The sequence below is a fragment of the Grus americana genome, chromosome 2 (genome assembly GCF_028858705.1).
Source record: "Grus americana isolate bGruAme1 chromosome 2, bGruAme1.mat, whole genome shotgun sequence".
In the NCBI taxonomy this organism is placed as follows: domain Eukaryota; kingdom Metazoa; phylum Chordata; class Aves; order Gruiformes; family Gruidae; genus Grus; species Grus americana.
Genome location: NC_072853.1, coordinates 54,133,571 through 54,153,275, shown reverse-complemented (window position 1 = coordinate 54,153,275; position 19,705 = coordinate 54,133,571). Strand labels below are relative to the sequence as shown.

The window sequence follows — 19,705 nt, the reverse complement described above, 5'->3', positions numbered from 1 at the left end:
GTGAAAACTTAGGCATTAGCTTCAGCAGCTCTCCTGTGGTATGGAGTTTTAACTGAGAGCAAAACAAAAAAGGCTCATGTGGGACACAAATGGTGTTTTGTCAGAGTAAAACATCCTGGAATCGAGTGAGGAAGCTATGTCAGAGACTAAAATTACCATCTATTAGGCAGTTTATATAGATGTGCTGGAGGCCAGCAGATAGTGGGTGCCTTCCTCCATTTCCATTTCATTCAACATACATTTCCTTGGGAGTATTTTTTTTTATTTTGAACTGATGCTATATTCTATTGCCAAGTTGTTTTTCTTTTGAAGACAGATAGGTTACACAATCCAGTGCCAAGAATCTGTCAAGCAAGCCTGTAGCATACCATTATATAGATAAAACAAAGGCAAAAAAAGTAGGTCATTCTATTTTATTTGTTGAGCAGTGTCTGGTTTTGGTGGTACTAGCTCATTGAACCCAGTAAGAGTGCACACCTGAAAGCTTTGAAATGTAGTGCCTCCAGCAATACATCCTCTTGACAAGTAGACCTTGATGTTTTCACATTTGGGATTTGGTGTACACTGAAAAGCCAGGGTGTTAACTGAAAATACAAATGGTCATGTGAAACAGGAGGATATTAGAGGCACTGGGGAAAGCAGGAGGCGGCTGTGATGTGGAGGTAGGGGCATGGAGAAGAATGAGCCTGGATTAGGCATTTGCTTTTCTCTCCAGTACCGTGGAAGGTGTGGAAGAGTACACCGTATACTAATGCTTTGGCTCTCAGTGAACCCTGACTAAATGACGGCAAAGAAATACTGCGTGAGCATGTGCCTGTGTGGGCACACATGTTTTTGTGTGTGTGTGTGTGTGTGTATGCGTGCATGCACACACTTCAGTGCAGATAAGGGATTTGTCAGATTGGTGGCCAAATTAAAGCAATTTTTAAAAAAAACTAGCATAGATTGGACCAAAAGATTTTCATTGTAATGTCAGCCTAAAGCTAAAGTCTTTCTAACCACTAATACCAGTCTAACCGCTTTTCTCTGCCAGGGGCCAGTAGCAGATACTTAGGAAAAGTATAAAGGAGTGTGCGTAAAGGAAAAGTATAAAGGGTGTGTATAAAGCACTGCTTCTCCCGGTAGACCTTCCCAATTTAGCAGTCTGTTGTTCAGGGACTTCCTAAGCCAGATAGGACATCTGTATAATAGCTCTTCCTGGACATATCTCCTGTGAATTTGATCAGATTCTCTTTGAACCTATTTTTACCTTTGGTTTTCCCAGGATCCTGTAGCAATTTAATTACACATTGTGTGAAGAAATACTTCCTTTCACTAGATGTAAATCTTTAGACCAGTCTTGCAACTGGCTGCCTTCCTCCCCACAGTTCTTGTCCTCTGAAAAATGGTGAAACATCACCTAGTCGGGATTTCATAGGTCTCTCATATCCCTCCTCAGCCATCTGTTTTCTAAACCAAGAAATGTCTTTCCTCCTATGGAAGCCATACCATATCTCCAATGATCCTCATCCTCCCTTTTGAACTTTTTCTGCTGTATCAGTCCGTAGCAAAATGCTTTGCTCTGCTTGTCAAAGGATAAATACTACCGAGCTGAAGAGTTCTGCTTACTCCATATTTTTCAGTTTGCTGGTGCGTATCGTGCAAAACTACGGTGGCATAACCGTGACTTTTACATCATGTAGGTTTCTAAAGAACTGCAAGCAACAGGCGCTACATTAAAATGCATGTATTCTAGGCCATTATAAAAAAATATATACACAGTCTATTATTAAAGTTTTCTAGGGAATAGTGTGCATGAGAAGTTAATTCAAGCTTTCTTCTGTAGAGGAATTGGCCTTTTTTTTTTTTTTTAGTTGGAGAACCCTTCTCAATTCCTGTTTTGCTTTGCCTTTCGCTTTTCTACTCCTCTCAAAGCCCCAGACCAACAGCCACTAATTTCCTGTATCAGCAGGACTTGATACAGTTCTCTCTGAAGTCTGCCGCACTCCTCCTGAGGTATCTGCATGCATCAGGTATATAGGACATGAAATTCTCCCTCAGCATCCTTCCATCTGCTCCCTCCCACCTGCACACTAAGTACACTTGACAAAGTTTTGCTGTTAGTTGGACTCGTCTAATCGGCTATTGCTCTTCAGTGCAAGGTGGAATATAAATGAAAGAGACCAAAATGGTGCCCAGCGTCCAGCTCCCTGTCTCCTAAGCATTTTCATTGCCGCTTGAGCTCAAACTAAAAACAGAACTGGTAAGGGCAAACCAGCCAAAATATCATAGGGAAATGGATCCCAACACTGGTTTTAAGAGTAAATGTGAGATTGTGAACAAGTTAGAAGCAAAGTCCCAGCTGCGTGAGTGCACAGGCATCCTCGATTAGTAAGAAGAAGGAGTGGGAATCTGTCTCTATTAAGGACAAAACTATGTTAATTCTGAAGCCTAAATATTACTAATTCAAGTAACATCTACATTAATTATTTTATGGTTCCACCTTCTTTATCTCCTTTCATCATGGGTCAAGACAGGTGTCTGCTTCGCTTGTTTTCTTGTGTCTCTCAGTGCATCAGTTTCCAGAGTGACCTTGACTTTCTGTAATTATTTGCCTGCAGATTTTCCACTCATTCCCTCTGCTTGTCATATCTGCTCTCACTACAAACCCCTACAGCAGCATTAGGTGTCTGCTACTCCTTACACTTCCCTCTGCTCCTTCTCTATCAGTCTCTTTACCTCAGATGCCTTGGACTGCAGAATATGGGGTGCTGTTTATGTAAAGAAAACCCACCCAGACCCAAAGCCCCAAACCTCCTCTCTCCCCTGCTTTTGCCTTGACTCTCAGGGTTTGCTCTCTGCCCTCAGAGGCTCTAGCATGGGGAAGCTGTGCAAGGTGAAAGGAAGCTACCTACAAGGTAGCAGCCATCACGATGGGGGTAACACAGACAGCAACTGAGAATGCTAGCTTTGGTGTAAAAGAGAAGGGCATTTAGAAACTGAGTCGGATGTGAAAAACAAACTGTCTTAATGGTGGGAATGGGTGCTAAAATTGTGAGAGATGGCAGTGGTATTTGCAGAAGCAGTGAACTATCATGTACATAACTATGAAGAGTAAGCATGAAGAAGCAATATAAACTACTTACCTGGGTTAAAAATACTTAACTTCTTTATAAATGGAATGTATAACGTTATGTAGATAGTGGACTTCTTGGTATTACCATCTTATCAATCTCACATCTGTGATTTTTAAATGTGGCTTGTGAGTTTGGGTGTGCAACCTCGAAGGGGTGTGAGTTTTAAAAACTGAAAGATGTCATTTCTTAAAATTGGGCCCTTTAAACTTTTCATTAATCAGTAACCTAAAACCTGAGCTACTAACACTATGAGCTGTCTCTTGGGCTAGCCTCTGGCTTTGTTAAACCACTCAAGAATTAGGGGACCTTGCCTCAATAAACAGTGAGCTTGCACGGAAAAAAGATGTTTGTTGGTTTCCAATGAGAAAATAAGTTTGTGCTGATCATTTCAAGAAAAGACACCTGAGTGTAGGACTGAGAGATGCAACTGCCAGTCTTTGGAGGACTGGCAGAATCTTAATTAGTGCTTTCTTACCGAGTTACCTAGAAAAAACATTCTAACCACTTTATGTTTGTGCTCTCCAAAGCTTTCGCAGGTTTACACGGTCTAATAGTGTAACAACAGCCGTGCAAGCAGACCTGGATTTCCAGGAGAACTTTGAAATAATCGACCCTCAAGAGGACAATACATGTTCTGGACAAATATCAAGACAATTTTCCCGAGATGCAAGCACCTCTACCGTTAGCATACAAGGGTCAGGAAACCATTACCATGCATGTGCAGTGGATGATGACTTTGATACAGATTTTGATCCATCCATTTTACCTCCTCCTGACCCCTGGATTGACTCTATCACCGAAGATCCTCTGGAAGCTGTTCAAAGGTCAGTGTGCCCACGAGATGGCCACTGGTTTCTGAAGCTACTTCAGGCAGAGAGAGATCGTATGGAGGGATGGTGCCAACAGATGGAGAGAGAAGAACGGGAAAACAACTTACCTGAGGACAGTAAGTAACTGTATATAATGATATCGCAACTACAAAAAGTATTTAATATGGGTCAAGTTTACTCCAGTGAATTCTGTATCGTGCTCTTTCTTATTTAGCTAATGAAGCTATGGTCATGATTCTCAAAAGGACTGTATGTATGTATATAATAATCCTTATTAAAGTTGACGGGGAATGCAAATGCTCGGCACTTCTGAAACTCCAGAGGTATTAGCTTTTGGGATTGCATAGTTCAACGGATAATTAGGAGATTGTGGTTAGGGATCTTGTAGTATTAATGTTTCTTAACTCTTCCATTTGAAATCACTTCTCATAACCTTAGAATATAATTGAACAGATTCTAGTTCCTTTTCCTTAAATTAATATTTTAGCTGCCTTTTTAGATAGTGATTGGCATCAGAGTCTTCAGATACTTCTCCGAACTGGAAGAGGTTTCAGCTGTGCTTCCAAGTTGTTCTCTCTCTCTCCCCCTCTCCAATCTCCCTTCATCTCCCTTGCAGTTCTCATTCCTCTTTGATCTTCCTGGTAAAACAAGCTCTCCATATTCTGTGATAAAACACACACACAAGCAACTCTCATTTCAGTTGTCACCACTGCCAGAACTATTACCCCACCTGTAAGGTAATGGGAATGTCTAATAAGCCTTCATTAGTAAGAAGGGTTGGGTAGCTCACGTCTTACTCATTCACTCTAATTAGGGAAGAGCTGAACATGTGCCTCCCTGTCCAGATTTTTTTCTCCCAGTAAAAATGGAAGTTTTTTCCATTTACTTTCATTACGAGGAGCAGTACTATTGATAGCTGTCAACTTTTAGACATAGGTAAACCTGTGAGCTTAGGAGCATACTCCATGTGAATGAAGCTTTTTCAAATTCTGCCAGGGAGCTTCTAGAAAACACTAAGGAGCAGCTGCATATAGAGAGTAAAATACTGTATAATTCAGGCACACCTAAGCATATTTTCCTGGATATTTTCCACCCCCAAATTAGCTCCTACCAAAGCAAGGACTACTGCTTCAGCTCCAGGATTGCTTCTTCCTAATTTCTAACCCTTCCTCTCAAGAAGGGAGGCGCTAGCATTCTTGTGAGATGTGAAGGTTTTGATTTATGGAAGGAAAGGAAATAACACTTGCAAAAAATATATTTCTTTAAATTCTTAGAAATGCATAAGCTGTTTCTGCAGGAACTTCCCATTCAAGCCAATGGAAGAAATAACCATAGAGAAGTTCGATCTAGATAGTTAAAATTAGGCACTATTATAAGCAACTGGAAATTGACTTCTAATGGAAAGTATGAGCTAACCTTAAGATATGTTAAGATTTTCTATTTCTACAAAATTTCTGTTACCTAATAGGCTAATGATTTCTTCTGAGGGAAAAATACAGAAGGATTAGCCTTCAAAGCAGATCCAGATTCCCCAAGTTTTAGAGTATTTGAACCTCATTTTTAATTTACATCATCAATACATTCAAAGATCTCTCTGAACATGTGTCATAATACAAAGGTTTTCTGATGTTAGTATGCAAGAAATAAACCCCATGAACTATGAGATTTTAGACTGAAAAAGAAGTATGAGCACATCACAAATAGGAAATAACATTTGTAAGTCCAAACCACAAAACCCACTTGCTTTCTCTTTGCAACAGCAACTTAGATTGGACATAAGAAGTTTTCTACAATGAGGGTGGTGAGGCACTGGAACAGGCTGCCCAGAGAGGTTGTGGATGCCCCCTCCCAGAAAGTGTTCAAGGCCAGGTTGGATGGGGCTTTGGGCAACCTGGTCTAGTGGAGGGTGTCCCTGCCCATGGCAGGGGGGTTGGAACTAGATGGTCTTTAAAGATCCCTTCCAACCCAAACCATTCTGTGATTCTATGATTCTATGAACCGCTAATAATGGAAAAACATACAAATACTTTATTTGTGCACCAAAGTAGTTATTCACCTTGGGAAAAGAACATGAAGTGAATTTTACAAGGCTGATACATGCAGAACGTGTATATCCATGTATAGAATTTTCTCTCAGTGTCTTTGATATATGATAGTCTTAAAGGGCTCTTCTTTAGAGCAATCAGTGGGAGAAGTCAGTTATGGGGAAGATAAAGGAGTGGCTAGGTTGGCTATTCCCAGTGCCTCCTTACAGAGCACATGGTATGTGTCCTGAGGATTATTCCTCTTCATTCTTCTGACTGGCACTCCTCACGATTGCTGGAAATGGGAGGAAGAAAGGGGCCACCCTTGTTTTGCAGTCACTGGCGAGGTGCTGGTTTCGGTGTGACGCCGTCGGCCACTCCGGCACGTGACAGCTGCCTCCCACACCGGCTGCACAGGGCTTTCCGTCTGTCTCTGCACGGCCCGCTCTACCTGGTGCCAAAAAAAACCCCATATGGTCTATGGTCAGGGCCACGCTGCCTGCTCAGCAGCGCCAGAAACAAAAGCCTGGCTGTTACCAACCCTGCCCTGAAATACGTCTTTTTCATACGTCTATAAACTTTGAAGAGAGGGAGGAAAGGAGCAGAAGAGGTGTGTTTGCTTTGGTTTTCCTAATGAAATATAACCAGAGCAGGGAACGCACCCCTTTGTTTTCAACCTGACATCCCCAGCGTGTGTTTGGCCAGATAGCAAAATAACGAGAACGTGTGATGAGCGAGGTTTTCTCGATGCCATGGCAGCTGACAGAGGGCTCGTCCCCCCGGCGCTCCGCGTAAAACGATCCGCGCTTCCTCCAGACAATGCGGCCCTTGTGCGAAACAGCTGTCTCGGGGAGACGGCTCGCTGCTGTTTGACAGTAGCTTGTATGTTACATAGATACGTTGGGTATTATCTAGCTGGGAATGAATCTACCAGATGGGATTGAATGTTTCTAGCTGGGAAATGGAGTCTGCTGCTGTGTATAAAGACAAGCTGTGGTTCAGTGGCTGCACGATGAAAATGCCAATATAGAGAGAAATGTGGCTCCCCTTCCGCCATGAATTATTTATTGTATAGTATATTCTGGTTTTATCTGAAATCATTTTCTGATAAAGCTGCGGCGTGTGTAACAGGCAGATGAACACCACTCACACTTTAAGCTAGGATACTTGATATGATTTCCATGTATTTTGCTGTTACAGGGACGTCAGCTACAAACTCTAGGGCTCTCATAGAAAAAAAAAAAACCAAACAAGATGTTAGAGATATGAGGCTAAACACCTTGTGAGAATTGATTCACGCTTTGGATCATGCCTCAATTGTTTACCTTTTTTGTTTGTTTTTTTCTCTTCCCCTTCCACTCTTTCCTCCTCTCTCCCCTGCAAAATTTCATATAGCCAGAGCCTCGCCGCGCTGTTAGCCAGCAGCCTCTGACCGCTTCTGTCCACGGCAGCGGTGTGCACAGGAACGTACACCTACCGCCTCGGCCTGGCTTTTGCTGGATGTTTTGCTGTTGTTTTTATTTTACATGGGGCATTAACCTTTCTGGAAGAACCTCAGGACTTCATTTTGCCCCCTCCTTCAGAAATGTTTCTCTTCCATGCAGGGTTGTAACGTGGCTTCGATGCAAAGATAACCATCCAAAGCAAACAGTGGGCCTGATTCACCACAAGTCAGGTGTAATGTGGGGTTAGTGGCAAGACAAGTCAGGCCAATCAAGTAAAAACTAAAATAGAAAACCAAGGCTCTGACAACATGTGTCATTATAACTGTCTTGCGTGTACATTATACTCCTCTGGGCTAGTCTGCAAATGAAGGTTGACCTCAAATCTGCAGTAACCTCACTGCTTCGGACCAAAGTCTCTGCAAATTCAGCCAGTTCTGGCAAATTATGCAATATTTGCACACTTTCTGCTCTTCTCTTTTGTTTTGATTGTTTCAAAGGAAAACATAAAAAAGAGTGAAGGCTAGACACCTGAGAAGACAGTTAAGGAAATGATATTCTTTTTGCAATAGTTGTGCATGGCAAAATAAAAGGAGAACCTTGAATTCACTGTCAGTCACGAGCAAGGAAAACCATTTTCCAGTCCTCTGCAGGGCTTCCCCAAGCTGTTGTGGTCCCTGCTGCTCGGAGGTGCGAGGTGGCCTCGTCCCGCAGCGGGCTGATGCAGCCTTGCAGAGGGATGGTCACCAGCCTGACGTGTGGACGAGTCCTGCTGGAATTCCCCTGGCTACGTGCCTCTGGCCCTCTGCCCAACTCGTCCTTTCCTTCCTCCAGTTTTCTTCTCTCTCCAGAAGGGACTTCTCCCTCTGCGAGGGTTTCTCCAGGGAAAGCCAGCCCTGCCAGTGTCCAAAGGCTAGCAAGGAAAGAAGAGAAATCTGCAAGTAGTGAAACAATATAGTTAGGGAAAAACCGTGAAGTGTGCTAATAAAAGCCGAGTAAGTCAGAGAACACATGGAAACTGCTTTACTCTCAGTGAACAGCATTTACTCATGCAGACAGCCCTATTAATTTCAATGAGATCACTCCTATAAGTAAATATGACTCAAAGCAAGGACTGCCCCTTCCATCCCTTACTCCATTTGGCTGTTTTCTCCTTAATAGCTCAGCTGAAGACCCGAGCAGTAGCTTTAACTTTGAATTTCCTGGCTTTTGTCATGCCTGGCGTTATTTAAATGTAGGTCTGTCAACATGAATAGGCTAAAACGCTGGTCCATCCTGGCTTGGAAATGGATTGTGACAGCTCTGTGGCAGGATTGCTTCATATGCACAGTGCCCAGCCAACATCTGCAACGCAAATGTCAGGCTGTGTCCCTGTAATTTCGGTTATTGTTCCTGCCACTTGCTCCTGGGGCAATGGGCGAGCCGCTGGGTTTCTGTTCCCTAGCTTGCGCCCTGCCTACCAGCCAGGTGATTTCACTTTAAGGGCATTTGATAGTCACAGTCCTAAAGTGCCTCCTTTGTCCCTTGTTAGACCCTGGGGCCTGTCAGAGTTGAAATGCAAAGAGATCCGGTGGTGGTTTGAGGCCAAATAATGCTGCCATTCCTCAAAACTCCCGTGGCTTCCATGTGATGACTATTCACATCACTTCAGGTGGTTTTTGTTGTTGTTTTCTTATAGTTTGTTATCCTCGTTACACACACAGTCTCCTTCCAAGGTGGAGCAGACAACAATATCACCAATTCTTTGCTTGTGTTTGAAATTATTTTGTTGTTGTCGTTGTTTCATTTATTTTCCCATGAAAATGGGGAGAGAGGGAGGAGATACATAGAGCTCCACAATCCCAAAGTAGGTCCTATGCAGTTCTTAGAACCAAGAGAAGCAAGAACTGATTCCTTGAACAGCACGTAGTCTAAGTTTATATTTAAAAATGTTTTAAAAGGTGAACAGGTTGGGGGATTTAGAGAAACACGGAAATTCCCAGGCATGTGTCTATCCTAGAATAACATTCTCTGACCCCTAGTCAAGAACAATAATAGGAGGCACTCCACAATAGCTGAATTATATCAAAATAGCTATACTGAAGCAGTTCTTCCAGAACAGACGTAACTGTCTATTTCTTAAAAGTCATCACAGGAGAGAACTGGATTTACAAGGAAGAGAGGTCAAAGCAAAGCAGGGGCGGGGGGGGGGGGAGGAAGGAAAAATTCAAACTGTAAAAACAAAACACTGCAGTACACACACTTCTTCCCCTGGGGAAGGGGTGACAGCAAAGCATATGATGGATGTTAATAATGTTGCTTAATGCATTACTGGAAGGCATTCAGATCTGACAGTGCTGAGTGTGCTGTATAACCCTGTATGGAATAGAAAGCAGACATGAATAATATTATATAGGTGTTTAAGTCCGTTATGATTGCATCTTGATCAGTCGTATTATTTGGTTGTTGCTTGGTTTTATACATCTTATTTGTATCCTATTAGCTGACCACATTGATTTGAATGTTTGTTTTTCTCCTGTATCCTGTCTCCCTTGCTGATAAAGATTTCTCTACTTCTTTTCTTACATATTTTGAGCATTATCTTTGCAATTCCACTAATTTTCTTGGTATTTGGCTTCAAACCTTTTTTTCTCCTCAGAAAGTATCAGTCTATTTTTACTTCTTGGTTTTTTACTACACCTTGGCCTTTCTCTTTGGCACCGCAGGTTTTGACTGAGTAAGCAAAATAAGCACTCTGCCTTGAAACACTAAAATCAACGTGCATTTGGAAACAAAACTATTGATAAGGCTTTGTGCCTTTTGGAGAGATTCCTTTCAGTCTTTCACATGCTTTGTCCTTTTTTTTTTTTTTTTTTTTCCCCTCCTAACTTCCATGACAGAGTTGGTTGTTGACTGGTTGCGCATTAACAGACCGCTTGCTTTTGAGGGGTGAGGAATCAGTGACACTTGACTAGATACAGCCGGGGCTACAGCAGAAGTGGCAACAATAGAGAACAGCATCAGCATGCATCCCACAGTCAGCTGGGATGATGGTTTTTAGGCAAATAGCCAGTCGCTAGGCAGCCAAGGACAAGGACTTCCTTTTCCCTCTGCTGAGATCTCTGAATATTAAGCTCTTCTTCCCTCAAAGAAAGGGGCACATTCCCATCCATCACCAACAAGGTGTATTTACATTTCTTCGAGCTTGGGATGTGATTTCCAACTCGGGTGGTGCAGAGTTTCCAGCAAGAACCCGCCTCATCTCTTTTTTTTTTTTTTGGTCCCGAGAAGTCGAGAGACCGTTTTTTCCTCCCCTTCTCAAGTCTTGGGAAGCGTCAGAGTGGCCGAGCTCCAGATGAGGCAGCTGTTCCCGAATATACTCAGTGGGTAGAGTTTTCATAACAATGGGAACCACATGAAAGCTCCCGGAGTAGCTCCTCCTACTATTGAAGAGTCCTTTCAGTTGAGTGGTTTGCATATTGGGTTGCATAAATGACTAGACACACCAAGGGGTCCATTTTCAGCACTGTGCGCATAGAATTAGACACGCAAGCCTTGCTAACAATAATGAGAGTTGTGTGCAAAACTCCCTGCGCAATATGCTGAAAATATTCCACTTAGTGAATCTTCCAGTTCACGGCTATTTCCTGGCAGTGCTGAGCTGAGTTCTGGGAACAAAATGAAAGTCTGGGCTCTGTGTGTGTTCATAGAGCTCTTTCCTATAGTTTCTGAAAAAAATGTGAAAAGACTGTCTCTCCTCCCCTCTCCCTTTTTTTTTTTTTTCCCTTTGTATGTCTAAAATATAAATGAACTCCACACACCACTTTTCCTTCAGCAGCCTTAAGGAGCAAGCTTTAAGGCTGCTGAAGGAAAAGCCATTTGTTTTGAAGGAGCAGAACACAGATTTCGTACTACTCTGTGTCTGGTTTCGGTTCATCACGAGTGCTTGTGCCAGTCTGCTTAGCGTGTGGCTACGCAAGTGAATCCCTGGGAGAGACCTTTCTTTTACCAAAGACTGCGTGGTGGCGGTCTGTCTGGTCGCAAGTTGCCAACATGCACTGCGGCCAGGCACAGGACCCTGAGACCCTAAAAATGTTGTCAGAAGGGGTTATAGCAAAGTTTTACATATTTATTTATTTATTTATTTTTACCTTGTGGTAAGTCGAAACACTTAGTAGTATTTTGCCAGTGGAGCTCTGCTAATCTTGGATTAGGTTTTACACAAAAAGTGACCATGCCCAGGGGATGGTACAGAGGATGGCAGTTTAGGACTATTATCTTTTCTAGGCTCTGCAAATAATTCACTCACCTTGAGCAGGCCACTTCATCTCTTTGTTCTTCTTGTTCTTCCCTCACCTGCCTCATGTATCCAGACTGTAAATTTGTCATGGAGAAGCTGCTGTGTTTATATGAGGGCTGGGACAATGCAAATATCTATGATAGTGAAAATTGTGACACAGTGGCTGCCATTCATGTTTTTTATTAACAAAGTGGTGAATATTTTTTTATTAAAGGAAATTAATTTTAAAATCAATATTTAACCAAAGAATTGGGGGATAATAAGTTGCTTCAGCTGAGGGAACATTAATGGTGGAGCCAGATACATCCATGATGCCAGCCTGTTTATTTAAAGACCATGCATAAAGCATAGCTGTTGGGGTTTTTTCCTGAGCACTGAGTCTCAAAAAAACCAATAGCTGCTTTCTTGTTCACACACACACACTCTCGCCCTCTACCAGAACTCAGCAAAGCCCCGGGGAAATGCAGGTCACTGAATGCACCAGTGTCTGCCTCTGTTTCAGGTACCATAATCTCAGCTACCCCTTGCAGCAGTAAAACCCCACTGTTTCAGTGAGGATGAATGCAACCAAAATGGTATGAGCTCCTGTTTTATTCAGAGGAATTTACTATGGGCTGTCTTCTGGTTTACTGCAGTCCTTCACAGTACTCAGTGAGTCCAAAGAGACCATAAGTACCCAGCTGTCTGTACAAAGGAGTCTGGGAGACAGCGCAGGAGCTGGGATAGGACTTTTTGTTGCCTCCTTGCAGGTCACCAGCAAGCAGGAGAGGAGAAGCCAGGGTCTGATTGCTCCCTGAAGTATGCCTGGGCATCCAGGTTCAAAGGCAGAAGCCACCTCAGATTGTGCTTGTGGAAAATACTCAGAGGGTCCAAATGAGATTCATCGGTGTGCATTAGAATCACCCTTCCCTTTCTGGGGCTCAGATCGAGCAACACTCAGCTAAACCTGAAAACAAGGTGCCAAGTTGCTAAGTGAGATGGCCGAAATGCTGGTAGACACAGTGTTTTCCAAACAGAGTAGATGGCATTACAGGGTTTGAAAGCCCCACGTTCTTGCACAGGGACCTGGGTTTATATTCAAAGCTTGAGCCTGGGTCATAGCGGTAACGGGAGGTGTCGTTTCTGGAGAGCTTTCTATACAGGTTGCAAGAGCTTTTGATTAGCCATATTTATACTGCCATGGAAGTGCTCTTTGCTGGATACAACTGGTCTCTCTGGGGAGAATGAGAGTACGCTGCAGCAACAGATGAGTATTTTTGCCATTGCAAGCTGCCCTGGGAGTCCTTGCAGCGCGCTGTTGCATAGTGCAGATCTGGCCTCAGATTTATGAGCGTGTCTCTAATCCATGACTGAGAGATAGCGTGCTTTTTGCAGGCCAAAGCTGACCACTGCGCAGCTTTCTCCTCTCTTTTTATAGGCTTTCAGTTGCCCGCAGCAAAGAAAGCATTTGACTTACGTTTCTTTTTCTCTCAGTTCTAGGGAAAATTCGAACTGCAGTGGGCAGTGCCCAGCTTCTCATGGCCCAGAAATTTTACCAGTTCAGAGAACTTTGTGAAGAAAACCTGGTATGTAACTTTTCTGCTCGACACTGCTGTGTGCCTTTTACTAACCCTGTGAATAATCGTATCTAAACTAGACAGATTTTCTGACTAACAAGGTATTTTTTTTCCAGTAAAGGCCTAGATATGAATTTGGGAGTAACTCTATGAAACATGGCAGAGTCAGCGTGAGCGTAACAAAAGCTTGATAGCCTTAAAGACAGGCAAAAAGCTATGGGTGAAATATCACTGAGGCTCTGCTACTGACTTCAGAGGAGCAAGGATCTGTCCCTTGACCCCTGAGTTCAGTTCTCATGGGCACAGAGATGCGTGGGTGCCTCCTCAGTGTCTTTCGGGGTGGACCAGAAGTCTCACGAGTGGGGCTTTCCCACGTAATCCAAATGCTGCCTGTATTCAGCCAGACAGAAATATCAGGAAATCAGACACTGAAAGTTGGTGCCTCCTGTTCCACAACTCCAACAACGAAAGAGATAAAAGTATTTTTCCAAAGTGCTAAAAGGGCAAAGAGGCTGTATGTTATCATTACTATTACTGTATGTAATAGGTATATGCTACCACTATTGTTATTATTGTTTGCTATCCTAGTAGTAAAATCAGAAAGATATTCCTGTTGGTAGATAAAAATACATTTCACACCACATATCTAAAGCAGTACTCTCAAAAATGCCAGCACTTATAAATATTTTCAAACTTTTTAATTAACAACCCAACCTTGCAGAGTAGATACAATACATTTAATTCCCAATTTTTGGCATAAATTTCTAGAAGCCCCAAAAGCATAGAGCATTATGGTCTCTCAGCATAGACAAGGGAAGGGAAGGCAAACCCTGTGATGCTCACCGGAGTCGGGTGACTGTCTTACACTTCAGCTAATGAACCTCTGAAAATCAAGCTCCAAACTGAAATCTGCATCAGTGGGCAAATGCAACAGGAATCAACTCTGCCTAAGCCTTCCAATTCTTAATATAAAAATTGAAAAGACATTCTGGTTGCACATCTTTGTAAAGGCCTACAACTGAGCAACCTGCTGGTGTCAAGCACTGAAAAACTAGGAATCCAAGTATAATATCTGGTGTCCTTACGAATCTAAAAATATATACTTTATTGTTTTCAATAATTGCTCCTTTGGTGTATAATCATCCTATCAAAATCATTTGTCAGTGTTGCTGTGAAAAGCAAAATACTTAGAAATTTCTTAAGGCAAGCAACCAACTCTTTTGGGTTTATTGCTTCTGGAGAGGGAGAAAACTTAAACACAGAGTAAAACTTGAGCCATGTAAAGCAACATGCAGGGGTCTAATAATATTTTATTTATTCTTTAATATTAACAATATATCAATGTAATTTTATGAGGCCACAGCATCCATGAAACTTTGCTGACTCAGATTGGCATAGGGACTGCTCAACATTTACAAAAAAACAGTCTTGAAGTGAGCGTGTGCAACACCTCATTTTTTTTGAAGAGTTTCAATTGGGACCATTTCATGTATGTCCACTGCATGCAGAAAATGTTCAGAGCTGGGTTTCACTGAAGGGACACAAGACAGAACAGGACCTCTCGGGTCACCACCGTCTGGTCCGTGCTGCGCTGGAGATGCTAACGGCCCAGGTCTGCTCTTCTGAGCGGTATTCTGGGGCTGATGAATGGGACTCAGTTTGCACATGCAAAGTAACGCTCCTCATGTGTCCCAGTCTCACTCTTCCTAAAAATGCACCTGTAGAAATGGGATTACGGTGCTTCTGCATGTTCTCTTCTGAGCTTTTTACCCTACAGAGGTTATTCTTGTCAAAAAAAATTATGAAGAAATTGGTCTGAGGTGTGTAAGAGGTAATTTTACTTGAAATGGTATGCTTTTGTAGACCTTAGGTTCTCCAAGTGTGGAAACTTGTTCATGCATCGGTATATCACTATTTGCACAAGCAGCAAATGTGCATTTGCACAGGTATCAGCGCAAACGTGGCAGGGAATCCTTCCTCATGAAAGTGAAGAGGAGGCTGGCGATTAATTCCAGTGCAGTTAGGATATCACCGGTTGTGCCCGGGAACATCCCTAGGCAGATCCTGCCACAGGGGACCTGCCACACGCCCTTTCCCTGTGGTCCATGGGGGGCAGCCGCTGCCTTCGGCAAGTGGGGGTTTGCGGGGGGCACAGCGGCTTGCAAAAACCCCTGTCAGTAAGTAGCGCTCCGCTTTGCTTCTCTCTCTGTGTCACACCGATCGCTTGGATCTGCGGAAACTGCTTTGCTAGCGAGATTCGTAACCGCTTGCACAAATGCTTTACATTAAGAGGTACTAAAGCCAACGTGTCTTTTTTTCTTCTGTTGCACAGAATCCTAATGCACATCCACGGCCGACCTCCCAGGATTTAGCAGGGTTTTGGGATATGCTGCAGTTGTCCATAGAAAATATTAGTATGAAATTTGATGAACTTCATCAGTTAAAGGCCAATAATTGGAAACAGATGGATCCTCATGACAAGAAGGTAGAACATTGTAGATTTTGTATGCTTCATTTAAAACCCTGCACAAATACTGGACAGATTAAATAGGCCTCTGTGTTACAGCGTTGACGTTAAAAATGTGAAACGAAGCTCATATCAAATTAATTTCATTGTAATAACAATGTTTACATAATAATCATCTGGGATATTATCTGTAATATGTTTCAGGCATATTTTTAAACCAAATCTGTCTTTGTGAATCGGATAATGGGAATGTGGTACTTTGTTAAGCTTTACATTTAATCATATTAGACGATCAATCGTTGGAAGGAACTGCCTTATATATTGATTCTTAAAATTAAATAAATCACATTTACGGTTCATACTATTGCATATAGCAAGAGTTCTAGGTTGTGTTACTGAAAAAACTAGGGAAGCACTGTAACCATCACTGACTTTGGTAACCAGATTACAAACAGAGCAATATCAAAAATATGCCTTCCAAAATGTTACATGAAAGAACTTCTACATCTTTTTTTTTTTTTGTCCATTTGTTTGGGTTTTTGGTTTTTGTTTTTTGTTGTTTTTTTTTTAAATGGGTGATTTCATAAACAGGTTAACTTTGCTGGTAGTGTTGTTTACCCAATGTAGCATAAAAATCATCTGGAGCTTTGGTCTTTTTTTTAAATGTAGTCGTCTTCTGTCACCATGAAAAACTACCACATCTCCAAGTGTGAGCCACATTTCACTATCCATTCTCATTTGGCACCATTGCCTTATTTTTCTCCTCACTATCTGCACCGAGACAAACGGCACTTGGGTGAGCCAAAATACACAAATGTTTCAGAAAATCCTTAAAAGACAGACCCATTCCTAGAGGAATCAACGGTCTAATGTCGCGCTCTTATAGGTATGTAATTTGATGGCTGAATTTCCACTGTGGCTGGTCTGATAGCAATGAACACAGCCAACAGGTAGGGTCACCAAAAGGAGGGGGCTCAGACAGGAGTCCGGGCTGCCCCAACTTATGGTCAGCTGGCTGCTGATGACCAAAGCGATGTTTTCTTTCAGACAAATAACCGTAATAATATCAAACCCCATTAATCTTGCAGCAGGAAGCTTGCAAAGGCAGTGCTGGTAGCACTCTCTCTCCTCCTCCGATCAAGACTAAATACTCATTCCTGACTTAGGAGTGCCATGTTCACACCATTTGTGCACACCTAGTGTGTTTTGTAGGGGAATGAATGGGAATGTGTTTTCCTAGCCCAAGGTACCGAAGGCAAGTCATTTTCTTATCTTCTTTTTTTTTTTCAGTATCTGTCAGAAAAGGAAGTTAAAACCGTCAAACATGCATGCACAGAAATGCTGGTATATGGTCTTTCATTAGCTTTTACAGTAAAACGGTTAGGCCGAGTGTTTGCAATTGCAGCAGTAAGAAACGAGAGCTTTCCTTAAAAAAAAAAAATGTGCCTTTTCTTTGCTTCTGAAAAACATTTCAAAGAGTTTCCAACAAAAAGAAGACTATAACGGGTTAAAGGAAGTTAAGTAGTGCTGAAGAAAGGGACCTACAGTAGGAAGGTAAAGATTTTAAAGAATTACACTGACTGTGTTCCTGTTTCAACAGCGTTTGTCTATGATTTTAGATGAAACAGATCATCTTTCTTAAAAAGGATAAGAAAAAAAAGAAGAAGAAAAAATTTTCTGTGGAATTGATATTTGCAGTTGCCTCTGGCCTTTGCCACTGGGCCCTTTTTAAGCAGCATAGATTAATCCTTGGACGGAGAGAAAAAGAGAAGTATGAATAAGTGTAACTAAGCACCTTTATATTTCGAGCCATGGAAGCTGTTGTGAGCAGCATGAGAGAAAGCGAAAGGGCAGAATGGGACCTTTGTAGTGCAATAAAATCCCTTCGCTCAGAGACCATGTTCACAGTTGGAAGGGGATGTAACTTAAAAGACAATCTAATTAACTTGACAAAGTCTTTGTGGCCGCCTGAAATTCAGACCTGAATACACTTTTCTTTTTCGGAACAGATCCCTCTCTGAGGGTTTTCTTGGTTGGCTTTTTTTGTGTGTGTGTACATGCACTAGGATATACATAAAGGTCCTCCTTGTTGACCGCGTATCTGGAGCTAGCTGCCACCGTGATGATTAATGCATGTTCTCTTAATGGTTTTTAAGTTTTTCCTACCATTTTTTTTTACTATTTCTAGCTGATTGTAGCTTGTCATGCCTATTTAGCAGGAGACTAGAGTTTATGAGCTTGCACGGTGAGACCCCAAGTGTGGGATTTTTGAGCAGTCGTTAAGCAACTATGAAAGAGATACACAAACACGTGGTGTTTTTAAAAAGTATTTATTCTGATGCACCAGCTGCAGGCAGCTAGTTCCCGTCTGCATGTGGGAACGCCAAAGCCACGGTACCTCCGTGTTGCCAGAGCGCCTAGAGTTATGCACGTATAGAAGAGGGTGGCCCAGGAGTCGGGGCTCTCCAGAGTTCCTCTGCCAAGAGCGGCGTTCGCTCCCCGGCCGCACGGGAGGCAGCGTCCGAGATGCTCTCCTTTCTAGTCCCTGGCACCAGGAGGAGACGCCTGGGTCCCCCCCGCCCCGGGGAGCCGCACTAAGCGGCTGGCGGTGGTGGGGGCCTCGGCCCTGGCAGCGCCGGGCGTTTCACACGCACCGTCCCCGAGGAGAAGTAGCACTACGGCCGGCCCTCCCCTCCCCTTTGCCCTTGCCCTATGTTTATGAACCCTTGAGCACAAAAGCCAGTTCACTGAAGACAGAAAGGCAGATAAGAGCTAACAAACCTTAGGTAAAATGTGTGTTCTAACTACTGACGTATCCTAGTTTTTCCCGCCTTTCCCTGCGAAGCTGTATAATGCCATTAACCTTCTGCTTTGATCAGGAGAGAAGGGTCCCTCCTCCAGTGCCAAAGAAGCCATCGAAAGGTCAGGTGCCACTCATACGAGAACGCTCTCTGGAAAGCTCGCAGCGTCAAGAGGCCCGGAAACGGCTGATGGCTGCCAAGCGCGCTGCATCGGTCCGCCAGAACTCAGCTACCGAGAGCGCCGAAAGCATTGAGATATACATCCCCGAAGCCCAGACCAGGCTATGAAGGGATCCAACCGGGAGGACTCTCTCTGGCAAGACAAGCCTCATGTATAATCTGCCCCTCTAGGCTCCTGCTCAAGGTCACCACGAAGTATTTGTACCTCCTCCTCCTCTTCCTCTCTCTCTCTCGCTCTCTCTCCCCCCCTCTCCCCTTTCCCTCTCTCTGTACGCAGCCGCCCCGATGCTCCCAGTGAACTCCACTGCCGTGGCGTAGTTGTCGGTCCTCCGAGAGATGTCCTCTAATCACCCTTGCTTTCCGAAGGTTCGCCCATGTCATCATGATGCTTTGTCACATGTACTGATGCTGCCACTTTGCCTCATGTAAACGAGTACGATCCTTTCTTTTTTTTTTCTTTTTTTCTGTTTGAAACAAATAAACGCAGCGCTCAGACTTCCACCCACCCGCACACCTGTACAGTAGATGCTCCGTTTAACTTACTCATGATCTTTAGTTGACCTAAAGCTAGTCTGTTACCCAGTGTACAGCAATATCAAACTGTAGGGGACTTTGGAAATTTCAGTCATGCAGGGTGATCCTTTCGGACTCTGCCGTCTTCCTCACAAAAGATGAAAGGAGCTATGACTCGGATTCCCTTCTTTTTATTACTGTTTTTTTTAAAGCAGATGGCGCACTTTATTCTAAACCTCCGAATCACACCTTCTCACCTGAATTTAAGGAGTCACACAAGGGGAGGGGGCTGGGGCGGGAGTGGGGAGCCGGGGTGGGGGGAGAAAAAACCACACAGCTCTGGGAGGTGAAAAAGTGGAAGTATATCCCGCAGGTGAGATGGCGAGGGATAGAAAAGATCCTGTGGAAAGATACCTGCACACTCACAGCTGCACAAACTGCCTCATTTTTATTTCATCAATCACTACTTAAACATTTCAATCAGCAGAAGATTGTAA

General features: G+C 43.2%; 1 protein-coding gene across 6 annotated transcripts in view; it reads left to right on the top strand.

Moving 5' to 3' along the window:
• Positions 1 to 19,206, top strand: part of DLGAP1 (DLG associated protein 1) — a 422,037-nt gene extending 402,831 nt beyond the window's left edge. For all 6 annotated transcript variants that reach the window (XM_054816398.1, XM_054816402.1, XM_054816401.1 and 3 more), the window contains 4 exons: positions 3,644 to 4,062; positions 13,165 to 13,256; positions 15,580 to 15,732; positions 18,594 to 19,206. In XM_054816398.1, the coding sequence (XP_054672373.1) occupies positions 3,644 to 4,062; positions 13,165 to 13,256; positions 15,580 to 15,732; positions 18,594 to 18,803 (874 nt within the window). In that variant the 3' untranslated portion in view covers positions 18,804 to 19,206. The remainder of the gene's footprint in view (positions 1 to 3,643; positions 4,063 to 13,164; positions 13,257 to 15,579; positions 15,733 to 18,593) is intronic.
• Positions 19,207 to 19,705: the final 499 nt, after the last annotated feature.